At 60.7% G+C, this 14,490-nt stretch overlaps 1 protein-coding gene across 2 annotated transcripts; it reads left to right on the forward strand.

Moving 5' to 3' along the window:
- Positions 1–1,398: 1,398 nt before the first annotated feature.
- Positions 1,399–13,685, forward strand: TMEM250 (transmembrane protein 250). Of its 2 annotated transcripts, none has more exons than XM_037730273.1 (2): positions 1,399–1,409; positions 12,127–13,685. In XM_037730273.1, exon 2 carries the CDS (start codon positions 13,000–13,002, stop codon positions 13,462–13,464), a length of 465 nt encoding a protein of 154 aa, XP_037586201.1. In that variant the 5' UTR covers positions 1,399–1,409; positions 12,127–12,999; the 3' UTR covers positions 13,465–13,685. The 2 variants fall into 2 exon arrangements, with proteins under 2 accessions (XP_037586201.1, XP_017361157.1); XM_017505668.2 differs by lacking the exon at positions 1,399–1,409 and adding an exon at positions 11,255–11,651 and having other exon boundaries at positions 12,950–13,685.
- The last annotated feature ends 805 nt before the right edge of the window (positions 13,686–14,490 follow it).

Below are 14,490 nucleotides of genomic sequence, written 5' to 3' on the forward strand. Positions count from 1 at the left end.
GAGTCAGTCCCCGGGCTGTGGGGCTCCCACCTAGAGGGAGACAATGCGTCAGCAGGACCAGCGGCAGGGGCTTCGTGCAGTGCGGGGCACCCCGACATGCCCCCTCCTTACTAACCGCTGCCTCCCTGAGGGCTCCGTCTGCCTGCAGCCTGGCTGGGCCACCCACGTTCACCTCCATGACACGGCACTTCATACCCACGGTCTCGAAGCCACATCTGGCACCACCCCAGGCTCCCCTCCCCCAGCACCCAAGCCCTGCCTAGAAGGCTGTTAGCCTTACCCGAGGCTTGCTCTCACACAGGCCCAGGCCCACACTGCAGGTTGCAGGGGGAGCTCTCTCCGGGGCCCGCCCTCCGCCCTCCGCCCTCCTGATTCCTGTTTGGCCTTCTCTAGACCCCCGCCTGCCCCATTCCCTACCTGAGTACTCCTAGAGGCAGGTCCAGCCTGGCCTTGGTGTCCAGGAACCCTGCCAGGACAGAGGACAGAGCAATAAAACACAGGGGCCTGCCTGGGTCAGCCGAGACAGCGCAGCTGTCAAGAACGTTTTGTCAGAGATGCCCGGAGAGCCTTTCTCTCATTCCAACCAGAACAGCCCTGCCTGAAGAGAGCGCATGACGAAGCAAGTGACAGACGTGCAGACAGCCCCTCCCCGCCACAGCTGGTTCTGGGACAGGCACTCGGTGAGCCAGCCTGCGATCAGGAAGGCTTCTTCCTGGAAGAGGAGGCCTTGAGCTGAATTTTGAGGGATACAAAAGGAAGAGTTTGCCGGGGGTGCGAGACTGCCAAGAAGTTGGGGCCACGTGGGCAGAGGTTCAGGGGCGTCGGGGGCGTGGCCCCTGGCCATGGGCAGCCTGCTGTCCTGGGGACAGGGTGGCCTCAGCCACGACTGGGCTGGGCTTGAGTCTCTAGATGCTCAGAAAGGAGCTTGGACTCCTGCCTGTGGGTCAGGCTTGCCTTTGAGAAGGTTCCCGCTGAATGGGAGGCAGCTGCCGGAGGACCCGTGGAAGCATCTAGAAGGATGGGGCCAGCGCTGTGGGGTGTGATGCGGGTAGGGAACAGATCATAGTTGGAAAGGCGTTGGCACTGCAGGTACTGGAGCAGCCAAGCAGAGACCCCAGAGCCTCCCTGTCCGTACCCCCAGGGAGAGCCTCGCAGCTGTGCAGGCTCCAGGACAGAGAGTCTAGGACACCCCTTGTCCAGGCCTTGGGTCCCTGACCGCAGAGGCGTGCGTGCTTCCAGCCTGAATGCAAGAAGCTGGATGAATAAGGACAAACCCTCTGATTCCACTCCACAGTTCCCAGGGTCCCCAGAGCCACAGAGACAGGAAGTAAGAGGGAGGGGACGGGAGTGAGTGTTCAGGGGACAGAGCTTCGGATTGGGAGGATGGAGAGTTCTGGAGACGGAGGGCGGTGGCGGGTGCAGGACTGTCTGTGTGCTCAGGGACACTGAATCCTGCACTTGGAAGTGGTTAAGACGAGGCATTTTGTTATGCGTCTTTTGCCACAATTAAAAAAAAAGAAGTAAAGAAAAGGGGAATGAAAACATACATTCCTAATCACGGCCAGGGTGTGGTTTGATCTTTAATCATGGAAATGTCATATCTATTAAAAAGCTACATTTAAAAAATGGTAATGGGGCCAGGCGCAGTGGCTCGCGCTTACAGTCCCAGCACTTTGGGAGGCCGAGGTGGGCAGATCATCTGAGGTCAGGAATTCGAGACCAGCCTGCCCAATGTGGTGAAACCCCGTCTCTACTACAAATACAAAAATTAGCTGGGCGTGGCGGTGCACGCCTGTAATCCCAGCTACTCGGGAGGCTGAGGCAGGAGAATCACTTGGACCCGGGAGGCAGAGGTTGCAGTGAGCCGAGACCGCACCACTGCACTTCAGCCTGAGCAACAAGAGTAAAACTCGGACTCAAAAAAAAAAAAAAAAAAGTTGAGGACGGTAAGATTGGCCGACAGGAGTGATAGTGAGGAGGGGAGTCTAGGACGCTCCTTGTCCCCGCGCTGGGGACGAGTGGTCTCTGGAGCCCCAGGAGTGATAGTGAGGAGGGGAGTCTAGGACGCTCCTTGTCCCCGCGCTGGGGACGAGTGGTCTCTGGAGCCCCAGGAGTGATAGTGAGGAGGGGAGTCTAGGACGCTCCTTGTCCCCGCGCTGGGGACGAGTGGTCTCTGGAGCCCCAGGAGTGATAGTGAGGAGGGGAGTCTAGGACGCTCCTTGTCCCCGCGCTGGGGACGAGTGGTCTCTGGAGCCCCAGGAGTGATAGTGAGGAGGGGAGTCTAGGACGCTCCTTGTCCCCGCGCTGGGGACGAGTGGTCTCTGGAGCCCCAGATGCCAGAGTGGGATGGGAGACTGTTTCCGGCAACAGCTATGCCACGGCCTTAGAAGCTCTGGGAACACCTGTCATTCCACCAGGGGCTCAGGGTCCGTCCACGGTGGCCCTACCTGGTCCACTGTGAGTGACCCAGCCTGGACCCCGTCGCCCTGGCAGCCTGGGAGCCTCCAAAGGCAGGCGTGGGGACGCCCGTCAGGATGTGTCCCGGCCTCCATTTGTCCCAGAGCCTGTCCCGTGTAGACCTGCTTTCCCAGCAGAGCGTTTATTTCACTTCTCTTCAAACAGAAGCTACCCAGATGCTGGAATCGGGAGTTGGGACGAAAACGGCTGTCACTGTCACCTTCCAGCCTTCCTCACTGTACCCACCCTCTGCCTGCGCTCCCTGTCCATCCCTTTTGATCCCCCTTTTTTTTCTTTCTTTTTACTGTGGTAAAATACACATAACTCACCAACTTACTGTTTGTTTGTTTTTTTGAGACAGAGTCTCGCTCCGTAGCCAAGGCTGGAGTGCAGTGGCGCGATCTTGGCTCACTGCAACCTCCGCCTCCCAGGTCCCAGTTCAAGCAATTCTCCTGCCTCTGCCTCCTGAGTGGCTGGGATTACAGGCATGCACCCAGCTAGCTTTTGTATTTTTAGTAGAGACGGGGTTTCACCGTGTTGGCCAGGCTGGTCTTTAACTCCTGACCTGTGATCTGCCAGCCTTGGCCTCCCAAAGCGCTGGAATTACAGGCATGAGCCACCGCACCTGGCCCATCTTACAATTGTTAAGCCCATGGTTCAGTGGCCCTGAGCCCATTCACATGACCGCGCAGCTGTCACCTCCCTCTGTCCACAGAAATCTCCATCTTCCCCACTGAAGCTCTGTCCGCATGGAACGCTCAGCCCCCTCCCCAGCCCCCAGCACCCACCTTTCCACCTCCAGTCTCGTGGGCATGAAGAGTCACACAGGGGTTTGTCCTTTGGCTTCCTGACCCTGGCTGCAGCATGCCAGTTTCTCCTTTCCAGGGACGTCACCCTCCCAGCTTCCAACCAGGTCACAGCTCAGCAGCTCCCCAGGGGCTTCAGGCTTTCCCTTCCAGAGAGAGATGCTCCTGAGCCCCTCAGCCCCCCATCTCCTCCCTGCAAGGGACACTCTCAGCTGCCTGCGTTGGAAGTGGCTGATGCCAGCCCCGCCACCGTCACCCTCACCCGCCCTCCCTGGGGTCTTCTGAGAGGCAGCGAGGCTGTTTCTCCGTGGCTGGTGGGCAGCACAGAGCTTGCCGGGGCATGTATCAGCAGCCTCAGAAAGGTCTGCCCCACCGGCAGGTCCAACCAGAGGGTGGCATTTGAATTGTGCGTGTGCACAGATTCATGTGCAGGGATGTCCATCACAGCATTATTTACATTAACGAAAAGTTGGCACCAACTCACACTCCAGTCGGAGAAGAACAGCGGGGTGAATGATGGTGTGTCCGAGCTCTGGGACACACCATGGCCACTGAACCAGATTCATGAGGGGTACTTGGACTTGGGAAAACGTTCATTCCATAAGGTCAAGCAGGGAAAAGCAGAACGCAAGCCTGTGTATGTCCCGTGAGTCCTATTTTGAAATTCAGTAAAATAAAGCCTTTCACCAGAGGGAGAGCAGGGGCCGCCGTTGAGCGTCCCGGGCTGGGCTGGAGCCCGATCTGCGCAGGGCCCCACAGGGATGCGTGCGGAGGGCTTCACAGAGACCCTGCACCAAGGGTGGGGGGAATGAGGTGGGGTCCCGAGGTGGGTTCAGGCAGCAGCCAGGGCCTGGGACTGCATCGTGATTCAGCCCACGCTCAGCTCAGGCACGTACCAACCTCCTCCTCCTTCCTCTCTCTCCATCTCTTTCATTTCTGTGTCTCTGTCTCTCTGTCCCTCCCTCTGCCTCTCCTTCTCCCTCTGCCTGTCTCTGTCTCTCTCTCTGCATCGTCTCTTCCTCATCCACTAGAATGATGCAATAAGCAGGTTTGACTCTGGCTGAATTAGATTCACTAAATTTTACAAAAACACCCACAAAATTTTGATTCCACTTTTAAGCACAAACACCTGTGTGGGTCTCCTGGCGTCATTGTAGTTTGCCTGGGTTTGGGGCTCCTGCGGGACGGGGCGGCCTTCTGCCGTGGCTGAGTGAGCCTGGGCGCAGCCAGGGACGCCTGAGAGGCTCCGTTCCCGCAGTGCGGGTCCTGCCTCCAGCCCGTGGTGTGGAGACAGGCCCATTCCCCCAGAAAAAGACCTAATCCTGATTTAATCAGGAACCTTAGGCAGGCACGGGTGGGCTCTGAGGGGTGACATGGATAGAAACAGCCATTCTGAGCACATTTGGGTTCTCATTGGTCTGGAAAAGACACAGGGGGACGCAGGTGGAGGTTGGTGGAGCCAAGCAAAACCAGGGTGGAGTTTTTTCCGGATGGTGCTTCCCGGGTCTGGCTATTCAGGAGGCTGCCCCAAGCCAGACAGCAGTGGAGTCGAACCCTGTGCCCAGCTGACAGAATCTACTTCCACGTCAGGGAGTGGCCACAGCAGTTCCTCGGGTGGAAACACAGCTGGTTCTCAGCGCCCACCTCGGACAGCCTTCCGCCCCAGCCTTGGTGTCCCGTGCCCCCCTGGGTTGGTGTTCACAGGATTTATCATTTCCCAGCCTCTAGATTACTCTGGGGCTGATTAAATTAGCGAATGCAATCACAATCTGAAGCAAGTTAATTGAGAGAATTTATTGGGACCTGACAGTTTTATGCATGTTTGATTAAGTATTATAAAGTTTGTTTTTTATTTTGCATAATTTAACTTTAAATCCTGTGTGTGTGTGTGGAGGGGGCATCAGCCATTAATGACCAAAATAAACCTCTTTTAAGATGTATCTTTTTATGATTTATTTCTGAATGCAATATCTTCCAGATTTTTTTTTTACGCTATTGCCAAAGTGACAAATATGTTTAAATTTTGAGCCATCCCATTCAGGCTATAAATCTTCCAGAATGTATACGATTCATTAAAAGTTTTGAAAGAAGTACAAGTTAGCATTTCTATTGCAACAAGTGACATATAAATGCGTATGTTTGTCTTCCAAGAGTGCCATAAAATATATCCCCCGTGTGAGCTCCCCGGAGCCATACCAATCGTCCATGCTCTGGGGTAATGATGAACTTGGCCACAAATCTTCACTGCTGTCAACACGAAACTGTTCAATCAACAGGAGTATGAGTTGTGTGTTTTGTGAAATTAGCACAGGAGACAATACAGCCCAGGCCTGGGTCTAGGGACATTGGTGGCACTGGGAGGGCCTGAGCCCAAGGTGAGTGCTAACTTGAATGCAGGCTTCCTAAGCCCCCTCTGTAATCTGAGTCTGGGTGTTAGGAGGCCACTTGCATCAGGCGGCCAAGGGTCTTCTGCCCAGGGAAGTCCAGAGCCACCAAGAAGATGGGCAAGGAGCCCTGTCCTCCCCACGCGGACAGGCTGGGGTTTCCGCGCACAAGCCAAGCCAATGGCCTGCATTCCACGAACATCGCTGCTTTCCAGTGGTGGAGTTTATCAGCACTTACTCCACCATTGTGTGTTCACAGCTTCTCCCATGAGTGATCCCAGAGACAGTAAGACCAAAGCCTCAAGGCCGCGTGTGACCCACCCTCGAAGCTGCACCATCTTCCTGCCTTGCCCTCTGGCTCACACAGGTCACCCTATCCAGCGTGGTGGGGACTGCACAGGGGCAGGAAGCCGTTGTGGGCCACCTTGGGGGCTGGCTCCCCATAAGCTGGGACAGGCCCTTCTCTGCGGGCTCCATGCAGGCCAGCAAAGCTGGTTCCTACAGCATCCCTCTACGCCCATGTGTCCTTATCCCCACTTTATAGATGCAGGGACTGAGGCTCAGAGAGGCTGAGATTTTGCCCACGGCGAGGAAGCGGTAGAGCTGGGAGTCACATCGGGCAGACGGGGTCTGGAACATTTGCTCTGGGCCACTCTGCACAGCCGTCCATAAATAGTCAGCTATTTCTGTGGCGAATAAAATGTCTGCCTGACATGGGGACATCTGCCAGGGGAGGCAAAGCTGTTTATCCTGAAGGCAGCCACGAGGATTTGATGTGACACGTTCTTTCTCTCAAGCCATCTGGGCACATCACAGACCACCCTAGACTTGGTGGCACAAAACAGCCACCATTTAGTGACACTCAAAGAGTCCGCGGGGAAGGGCCAGGCAGGGGTTCTCTGCCCCACGCTGTCTAGGGCTCAGCTGGGGAGGCGCAGGGTGGTGGGTGCTCCGGTCTCCCAGAGGCTTGTCCACGCTGGGGCCAGCTTCTCCCTGCAGGCGCTGGGAGCGAAGAGGAGGTGGTGTGCGGGAGGCAGGGGCAGCCCCAGGGCAGCCGCCCTCAGGCCTCTGTTTGGCCGCAGCCCAGTTTTGCAGGAAAGAACTGGCTTGGTCTCCTGCTGGGTAAGTGGGGAGGTGGCTTCGGAAGGGCCTGTGCGGAGATGTCCGTGCAGCCGAGAGGACGCTGGGCTCCTGTGCTGTGTCTCCTTCACTAGCCTCCGGGGTCAGCTCCATGGGGCCACAGGACCCCCGCCCAGAGACGTGGAGAGGGGGTTTGTCAGTGGACTTGAAGTCGCACTGGCCCTGTCCAACGACCAGTTAAATGACCCTGGAGGCGTCCATCCTCTCCCATCCCTTCCCCTCCCCTGGCCCCAACCCTGCACGGCAGCTGGTGGCAGAGATCAGGGCTCTGCTCTCTAGGCGTCTGCTGTCCCGGCAGCAAGAGCCACTCCCTGCTGGGACCCTGAAGTCAACCAGCTGGACACAATCCTCACAGAGACCCCATCCTCCGTCCGCAGCCCCAGCAAGTGGAGAGACAGAGGGATGGTGCTGGAGGGGCTAGGGTGGGCTCCAACCCGCCCCACACCCGGAGGTGGCACTCCTTCCACCACTCAGCACCCCTTGTCAGCATGTGCCCTGGGCCAGCCTCGGTGGGGAAAGTGCTCCTTCCAAGCAGGGGTTGGCTTGCTGTCCCTTCAAAGGCCCGACAAGCGTTCCAGGCCATGCCGCCAGGGGGTCTTGCCTGGCTCTGCGTTGGCAGCGAGCGCCACATTCGGCCCCAACGTGGTCTCCCACACACCTGGAGCCACGGGTCCCTCCTGCGTTTGGCGGCACTGTAGGCATCAGCCCAGCAGATGGCGCTAGGCCACTGCCCACAGCATGGCGGGAGGCCTGGCGGGGACAAGGACAGGGAGGGGCTGATGGGGACCCGGCTGGACCTCACGCGCCAGGGTAGCCTGTGACAAATCCCCAGCACGTGGAGGTCCTGGGGCGACCGAGCCGTGGCCCGGCCACGGGCGCAGGAGGGTGCAGAACTCAGGGAGTAGGTAAAGGAGCCACAGCAGCCGCAGCCGGGAGGAGAGCACTGTCTTGAGAAGTCACGTGAGCTGTGCATGCGTGGACCAGGTCACAAAGTGGAAACCCATCTCACGGTGGCCACAGCAAGACAGCACTGGGCCAGAGGAGACACAGGTCACCAACAGGGGATCGGTTTTGCATGTGGAGGGGGGGAGGCGGGAGCAGTCAGATGCCCCCACCACCGGGGACAGGGGCAGCAGGAGGCTGGAGGTGCTTCCCAGAGATGGGGCATTCGAGCTGGGTCCGGAAGGGCAAGTGGGAGCTTGGAAGGTAGAGGAGGGGCACGGAGAGAGAAAAGGCCCCTGTAGAGGGGTGCAGGCTCCCACCCTGACCCCCGCTTCACAGGGAGTTAGGGGAGGCTGGCGGGTTCTGGGGGGTCACCCAGGGAAGGGCAACCCCAACCGTCAGAACAAAGACCAGAACCCACACCCGGGACACAGGCGCTTCCATGGGTGCAGAGCTGGCCGATTCTCCAGACAGACAGGACTCGCCCTTTAATCCAAGGCACGTGAAGTGTTTCTCTGGCCATGACACCTCTGTTGAAGAAAAATAATAAACAAGTCCGCACTGAAATTCTCGTTCTCCTGGGAAAGGGCAACCGGGGCTCCCTCTCAGTGTCCCTTCACTGTCCCCTTACACCAGGTGATATCCCAACCTTGGAAGCGATGGGCAGCAGACAGCAGGCTCAGCCCAGGAAGCCACCCCCACGGCTGGAGTGGCCAACCCCACCCGGGGCCAGCAGGGACTGGCGGAGCAGACGGCAGACCAGAGAGGGTGGGACCACCAACACAGGCAGGTATGAGGGGTGGCTGCACCCTTTGGGAACTAACTCAGGACACAGAGCCCGCCTGCAGCGAGGAACATGTGACCAGGGGCCCAGCCTGAGGCACTGGCGAGTGAGGGGCACCGCTTTCCTAGAGATTCTGATACAGGAACAGGTTCAGGCCACTCCGGCTGACATGCACGTCTTTTTATTTGTCCAAATCTAGCTTTTTTTTTTTTTTTTTTTTGGTCATGCTGGAAACATAAAATCAGAAAGTACAGAAATGTTAAAAAAGAAAGTAAAATGTATTAATTTCTCTAATTCCACCACACATAGATAACCTCTGCTAACATTTATCTGCTTCCAGCGCTTCACCCAGAAACAGACATTGAAAAATGTTTGTGCTGATGAGGGGGTCACACCAGACATGACTTTGTGAACCACTTTTGACTTGGCCTGGGGGGCCGTCTTCTGGGCTCAGTTGGCAGTGGGTTCACCTGACCCTGAGCTTAGCAGCAGAAGCTTCAAGGCCTATGCCTAATTTTTTATTTGTAATTTTGTATTCTTTTCTTAAGGAAGGTCCCTCGAGCCACAAAGCCTCAGGCCCCACACAACCTGCGTCCGCCCCGGCTGTACGACGCTCCAGGGTCCGGGTACAGCCAGGACCGGCCACAGCCTCACTAGCTGGCTGCTCCCTTCCAGGTCTCCTCATTAGCAGCTCGTTCTGACGGCCACACCCACCGAGGGACCTCCTTGGCCTTTGGCTCGGGGTGATGTGACGCACTGGAAAGAGTTCTGGCCCAGCAGTCCTGGGACATCCCCTGCATGAAGATCATGTCTGACGAGACACTTGCCACCCTTTCTGATCAATTGCCCTTCGGCCTGCCCCTGTCACAAGATGGCAGGTGCCTCAAGGGTGGGGGCTCTGCTGTCCCTGGGTCCTGGTACCCAGAGCAGGGCAGCATTGTGGGTGGATGCCTGGCTCGCAAGCGCAGGCACACGTGCCATGCTTCTCTGGACGGCTGCACAGTGGGAAGCAGGGCCGTCTAACCCAGAGTTGGAGCCAGGGGACTTCAGGGTAGGGAGGGCGAGGGAAACCCACAGCCAGGAGGGGGCTGTGGCTCTGCTGCTCCCATGGCACAGCCACCAAATGGGCCAGGTGTGAACCCTGACCCACGGAAACGAGACCACCCTCACCAGCATAAGAGCAGCCCAGAGTGACGGGTGACCACCTCGTTTACACACCACCCTCTTCCTGGCCACAGGTGCATCTCCCGGTGCCACTGTCCCAGCAGGAGCTGCACGGGAGGGGACAATTCTCTTTGGCTTGTCTCTAGTGCTCTTTAAAACAAAACAGAAAACGAAGGCAGGCATCGAGATGCTTTTCTTATCTCAATGTTTTTATTTTTAAATTTTTTACTGTATTTATTTTTGTGGAGGCCATGTTGCCAGCCATGCCGCCCAGGCTGGTCTGGAACTCCTGGGCACAAGAGATCTGAGGCTGGAATGACAGGTGTGGGCACCACACTCAGCCTTATCTCCATGGTTAAACGTGTGGATCTGCCTCACATCTGCGGAGGGAGAGAAGTGAACCAGCCACGGGGTTATGGAGAAAGAAAAGAGACCTATTTATTGATTGATTTTAATTTTTTTGTAGAGACTATGTTGCCCAGGCTGGTCTCAAACTTGGCGCAAGTGATGCCCCCGCCTTGGCCTCCCCAGGCAGTGGAATGACAGGCGTGAGCCAACCTTCCCCCGACACCTGTTTCTTCTGGAATATTTGCCTCCAGCCATCGATAAAGAAATGGGTTCTTGGCCTTTTTGCTGTGCTACCTCCTGGTGGCCTTTGCTTGTCCAGATGTCCGGGTAATGGCGGCTCTCTCCCCCGCGGCGGGGACGGGGGGCCCTGGAGCCAGCAAGCCGGCCTGGGAGGCCTGCAGCCAATGACGGGCCTGGTGGGCAGGAGGGCCCAGCCCCCTCATTCCAGTTCCACGAATCTCAGGAGCCACCCACTTTCTGGTCGCCTCGGGAGCTGCTGACCCTGCCTTCCCTTTCCCCTCCCACCCCGCAGCCACACCCAGGAGCGCTCCCCAATACACTCCTTGCTGGGACACCCCCAGAACACCGCCAGCCTATGAGGACCAGGCGCAGTGACACCATCGCAGGTGCCCTTCCTTCACTGGGGGGCCCTGGGGCGGCTGCGAGGCCCGCGCGCTCTCCGGGGCTGTCCCCCACTCCGGCTGCCGACGTCGCCGACGGCCCAGTGGGCCTCGCCGCTACCCGCCCGCTCCCTGCCGCCCGGGTCCGCGCGGCGTCGGCCGCCCCCACCCCTCCCCGCCCTCCCGGAGCCCAGGGGCGCCCCCATTCCCGCCGCCGCCCAGTCCTCCCAGCCCCAGGCCCGGCCAGCGCAGGGCGCCTCCGCACACGGCCCTGCGCGGACCAGACCTGCTCCCGGGCCCTAGGCCGCCCAGCCCCGCCTACAAGGCGGCTTCCCCGGGGCCCGGCCCCACCCCAGAGCCCCGCAGCAGCGCGCCGGGTCGCAGACACCGCAGGCGGAGCCGGGACCACGGCCAAGCCCCCCCTCCGGAACCAGAGGACGACTCCGCAGGAGCGCGCGTGCGCACTGGCCTGCCTCGGGGTGCGGCGGCGCGTGCGCGGAGGCGCTGCCCAGGACCGGCACGCGCAGGCCAGCTATCTGCGCCTGCGCAGGATCACGCGCGGCGCCGACGGCGGCGACGACGCTACGGACTGCTCCCGTGTGTGCGCGCACGCACGGGCGCACGCCCTCGGGAGGCGTCGAGTCCCGGACGCCCAGCGCGGCCCGGAGCAGGGGGAAGGGAGGCGCGGCTCGGTCGGCGCGGGCGGAGGGCGCGTGAGGCCGCCCTACGGTGGCCGTCGAGGGAAGGCGCTACGGCTCCCACGCTGGGCCAAACGCCTCCGGCGGCTGCGCCCGAGCGCGCCTTCCTCTGCCGGGCGACCCCAGCCCGGGACGCGTGAGCCACCCCCGCAGCCGCCCCGCCGGCCCCCCAGCTGCGCGCCCCGGCACCATGCGTCCGCTCTGCGCACGGAGCCCCAAGGGACAGGGGCGCCCGCAGGCCCGGCCTCCAGCACCGCCGGCCGGCCCCGAAGTCCGGGACGCCGGCGCCGCCGCGGAGAGGACACCGGGTGAGCGGCGGGCGGGAACCGGGCCTCGGCGGGGCCGTCTCCAGGGCAACGCGCGACGCAGGACCCGGAAGTGGCTCCGGCAGGGGCTCTGCAGCCGCGGGGCCCGACGCGGCGCAGGCCCGGTGCTCACGAGGCGTGGGCCGGGCCCGGGGCCCATCGCGTCTCTGCGGCCCCGAGGAAACGGTCCTGGCCCGGCCACGGGCCTAGCGGGTGTCTGCGGAAAGACGGGGACCCGAGCGGAGCTGCGGACCGCGAGGGCCCCGCCGAGCCGTGTTTGAGGGGCGCCGCCATGGCTGGGTTCCGGCCGCGGCGAGCTCCAGGCCGAGGCTGGCCTTAAGCAGGGCGGCTCTGGCCCCGGCACCGCGCGAAGGAACCGGGCTCTGCGGCGCGGAGGGTCAGGCGGCCCCGGCCCCTCCCGCTTCCGCCCGGGCCGGGTCCCCACGGCGGAGCCCCAGGCTGAACCCCCGTGCATCAGGCGAGGCGCTTGGCTGCAGTGCCCTGCTCTGTTACCAACTTTCCTTCTCCAGTTTGACACGTCCTGACCTTTGGGTTCATTCCGCTCCTCGGATTATTTAGGCGAGCTCTAAGCGGCACTTACTAGGCGAAGCTAGAGCCAAATGCCGCGTGCGCTCTTTGCAGCCGGTCGGTAGGGCCGCCGCCCAGCCCCTTCCCTCCCACAGGACAAACAGGAGCCGGCTTGGGGTCTGGTGACCTGCCCAAGGTCACTGCTAGGGAAGGACAGTGCCGGGGTTCAGGCCTGGCAGGGTGACCCCGGGGCCCCCCAGCCGTCCATTCGGCCCCTGGCACTTGTCAGGTTGCTGGAGGCAGCTGCCCTCCCACCCCAAGGCTCGTTCTCAGTTTACCTGTCTCTTTTCCTGGCCCCGTGGTGGCTTCTTGCAGGTGCCATTCAAGGGCTATTGTCAACCCTGGGTCAGGCAGCCTCGGAAGGCCAGGGCGGTAATGGGCAAATGCATAAGAGCAGAGAGTGGTCCAGCGAGTGGGGGTCTGCGAGGATCCTGTGGGAAGGAGCCACGCCGGCCCCTTCCCGTACATTTTGGCGTTGATCGCCACTGCCCCGAAGGCCTAGAGCAAACACTGGCATTCGCAGGTGGTGGGCCCCTTGGAAATGTCCCTGGGAGGGTTTGAGAAAAGAGTAAGCCCAGGAGTGCCCGCAGATCGCGCCCTGGACGCCCTAAGTCCAGGCACTGCAGTTTGTGTCCGCCTTCACCTGCTGATGCCTGGGGAGGGATCCGCATGGCGTCCTCACACTGACCTGGGTTTCGTGGTTCTCCCCACAGGCCGACGCCTCCCCTGAGGCTCAGCTGCGGGCTCCCAGGCCTAGGCGCCCATGACCCCTACGCTGACCACGCCTGGACGCCACCGCCGGGGCCCAATGCCGGTCATGCCCATCCCGCGGCGGGTGCGCTCCTTCCACGGCCCGCATACCACCTGCCTGCATGCGGCCTGCGGGCCCGTGCGTGCGTCTCACCTGGCCCGCACCAAGTACAACAACTTCGACGTGTACATCAAGACGCGCTGGCTGTACGGCTTCATCCGCTTCCTGCTCTACTTCAGCTGCAGCCTGTTCACCGCGGCGCTCTGGGGCGCGCTGGCCGCCCTCTTCTGCCTGCAGTACTTGGGCGTGCGTGTCCTGCTGCGCTTCCAGCGCAAGCTGTCGGTGCTGCTGTTGCTGCTGGGCCGCCGGCGTGTGGACTTCCGCCTGGTGAACGAGCTGCTCATCTACGGCATCCACGTCACCATGCTGCTGGTGGGGGGCCTCGGCTGGTGCTTCATGGTCTTCGTGGACATGTGAGGGCCGTGAGCGCGAGCTGGATTCATTGTCCTGGCCTGTGTCTGTGTTCTCTCCAAGGGTGGGGCTGGCCAGCGCCTTCGCTTCTGCCCATCCCGCAGGCAGGCGCTGCTGCCTCGGTGCCCACGGAGAGAAAAGAAAGGGCTGAGACTTACGTGGTGGGGGTGCGGGCGCTGCCCCTAGGCTGGCTTCTTGCGCCCACTCTCCTCTCGTGCACTCTCAGGTTGTGGGGTGGGCCTCTCTGCAGGACCACACCTGCCAGGGACTTTAGACATCACCCTGGGAGACCCCTGGACACAGAGGGCTGTGTGCCCAGGAGCAAATCCGGAGGGCTCCCCTCACTGACACACCACACTGCCACAAAGCTGCTCACTCTGCCAGGGGCCGCCTGAGGCCTGGCACTGCCCTCTGTCACCCTGAAGGGCTGTGGGTCCTGAGTCCCAGGCCAGCCTTCAGGGTCTCCTTGGTTGTGTAGATGCAGTCTAGCGGGGGGCCCCGGGGGCTCGGATAGGAGGGGCCTCAGCAGGTTCCCAGCTCAGGGGCTGGCCTGGGGGAACCCTGGGAGCCAGGGGACCAACTCCAGCAACGCTGGCCTGCCTGCCTCTCCCGAGAGGGCTGTCAAAATGTTCTGTAGAATCTGTGGATTTCTGGGGAGGCATCTCCATTCCTTTCTGGCTTTTCTTGCTGGGGGTGGGGGATTGGGCCTCTTTATTTGAGGGAACACCTTCTAAGAAAGCCTGGGAAATAGAGGGTGCAGTGAGCTGGGATGGAGACTTGTGTGTCCCTAGTGTCTGGAGCAGGGAGCAGAGGCCTCAGTGCAGCAACCACTGACCTGGAGCCTGTGTGGCACCAGCAGCCTCTTGCAGCCCCGGGCGTATGGCAAGGTTCTACCCACGCTGTCCTCCAGTGACTGGAGGTTCTGGATGACAGCACAGGGGCAGGGGGCTGGAGGGGCGCAGGTGCCTGTGTTCAGGGAGGGCGGCCTCCGTGGGCCAGGCTCTCACCTAGGACCGCACACGCTGTTCCTCT

Source organism: Cebus imitator, unplaced genomic scaffold, assembly GCF_001604975.1.
Source record: "Cebus imitator isolate Cc_AM_T3 unplaced genomic scaffold, Cebus_imitator-1.0 Scaffold339, whole genome shotgun sequence".
In the NCBI taxonomy this organism is placed as follows: Eukaryota; Metazoa; Chordata; class Mammalia; order Primates; family Cebidae; genus Cebus; species Cebus imitator.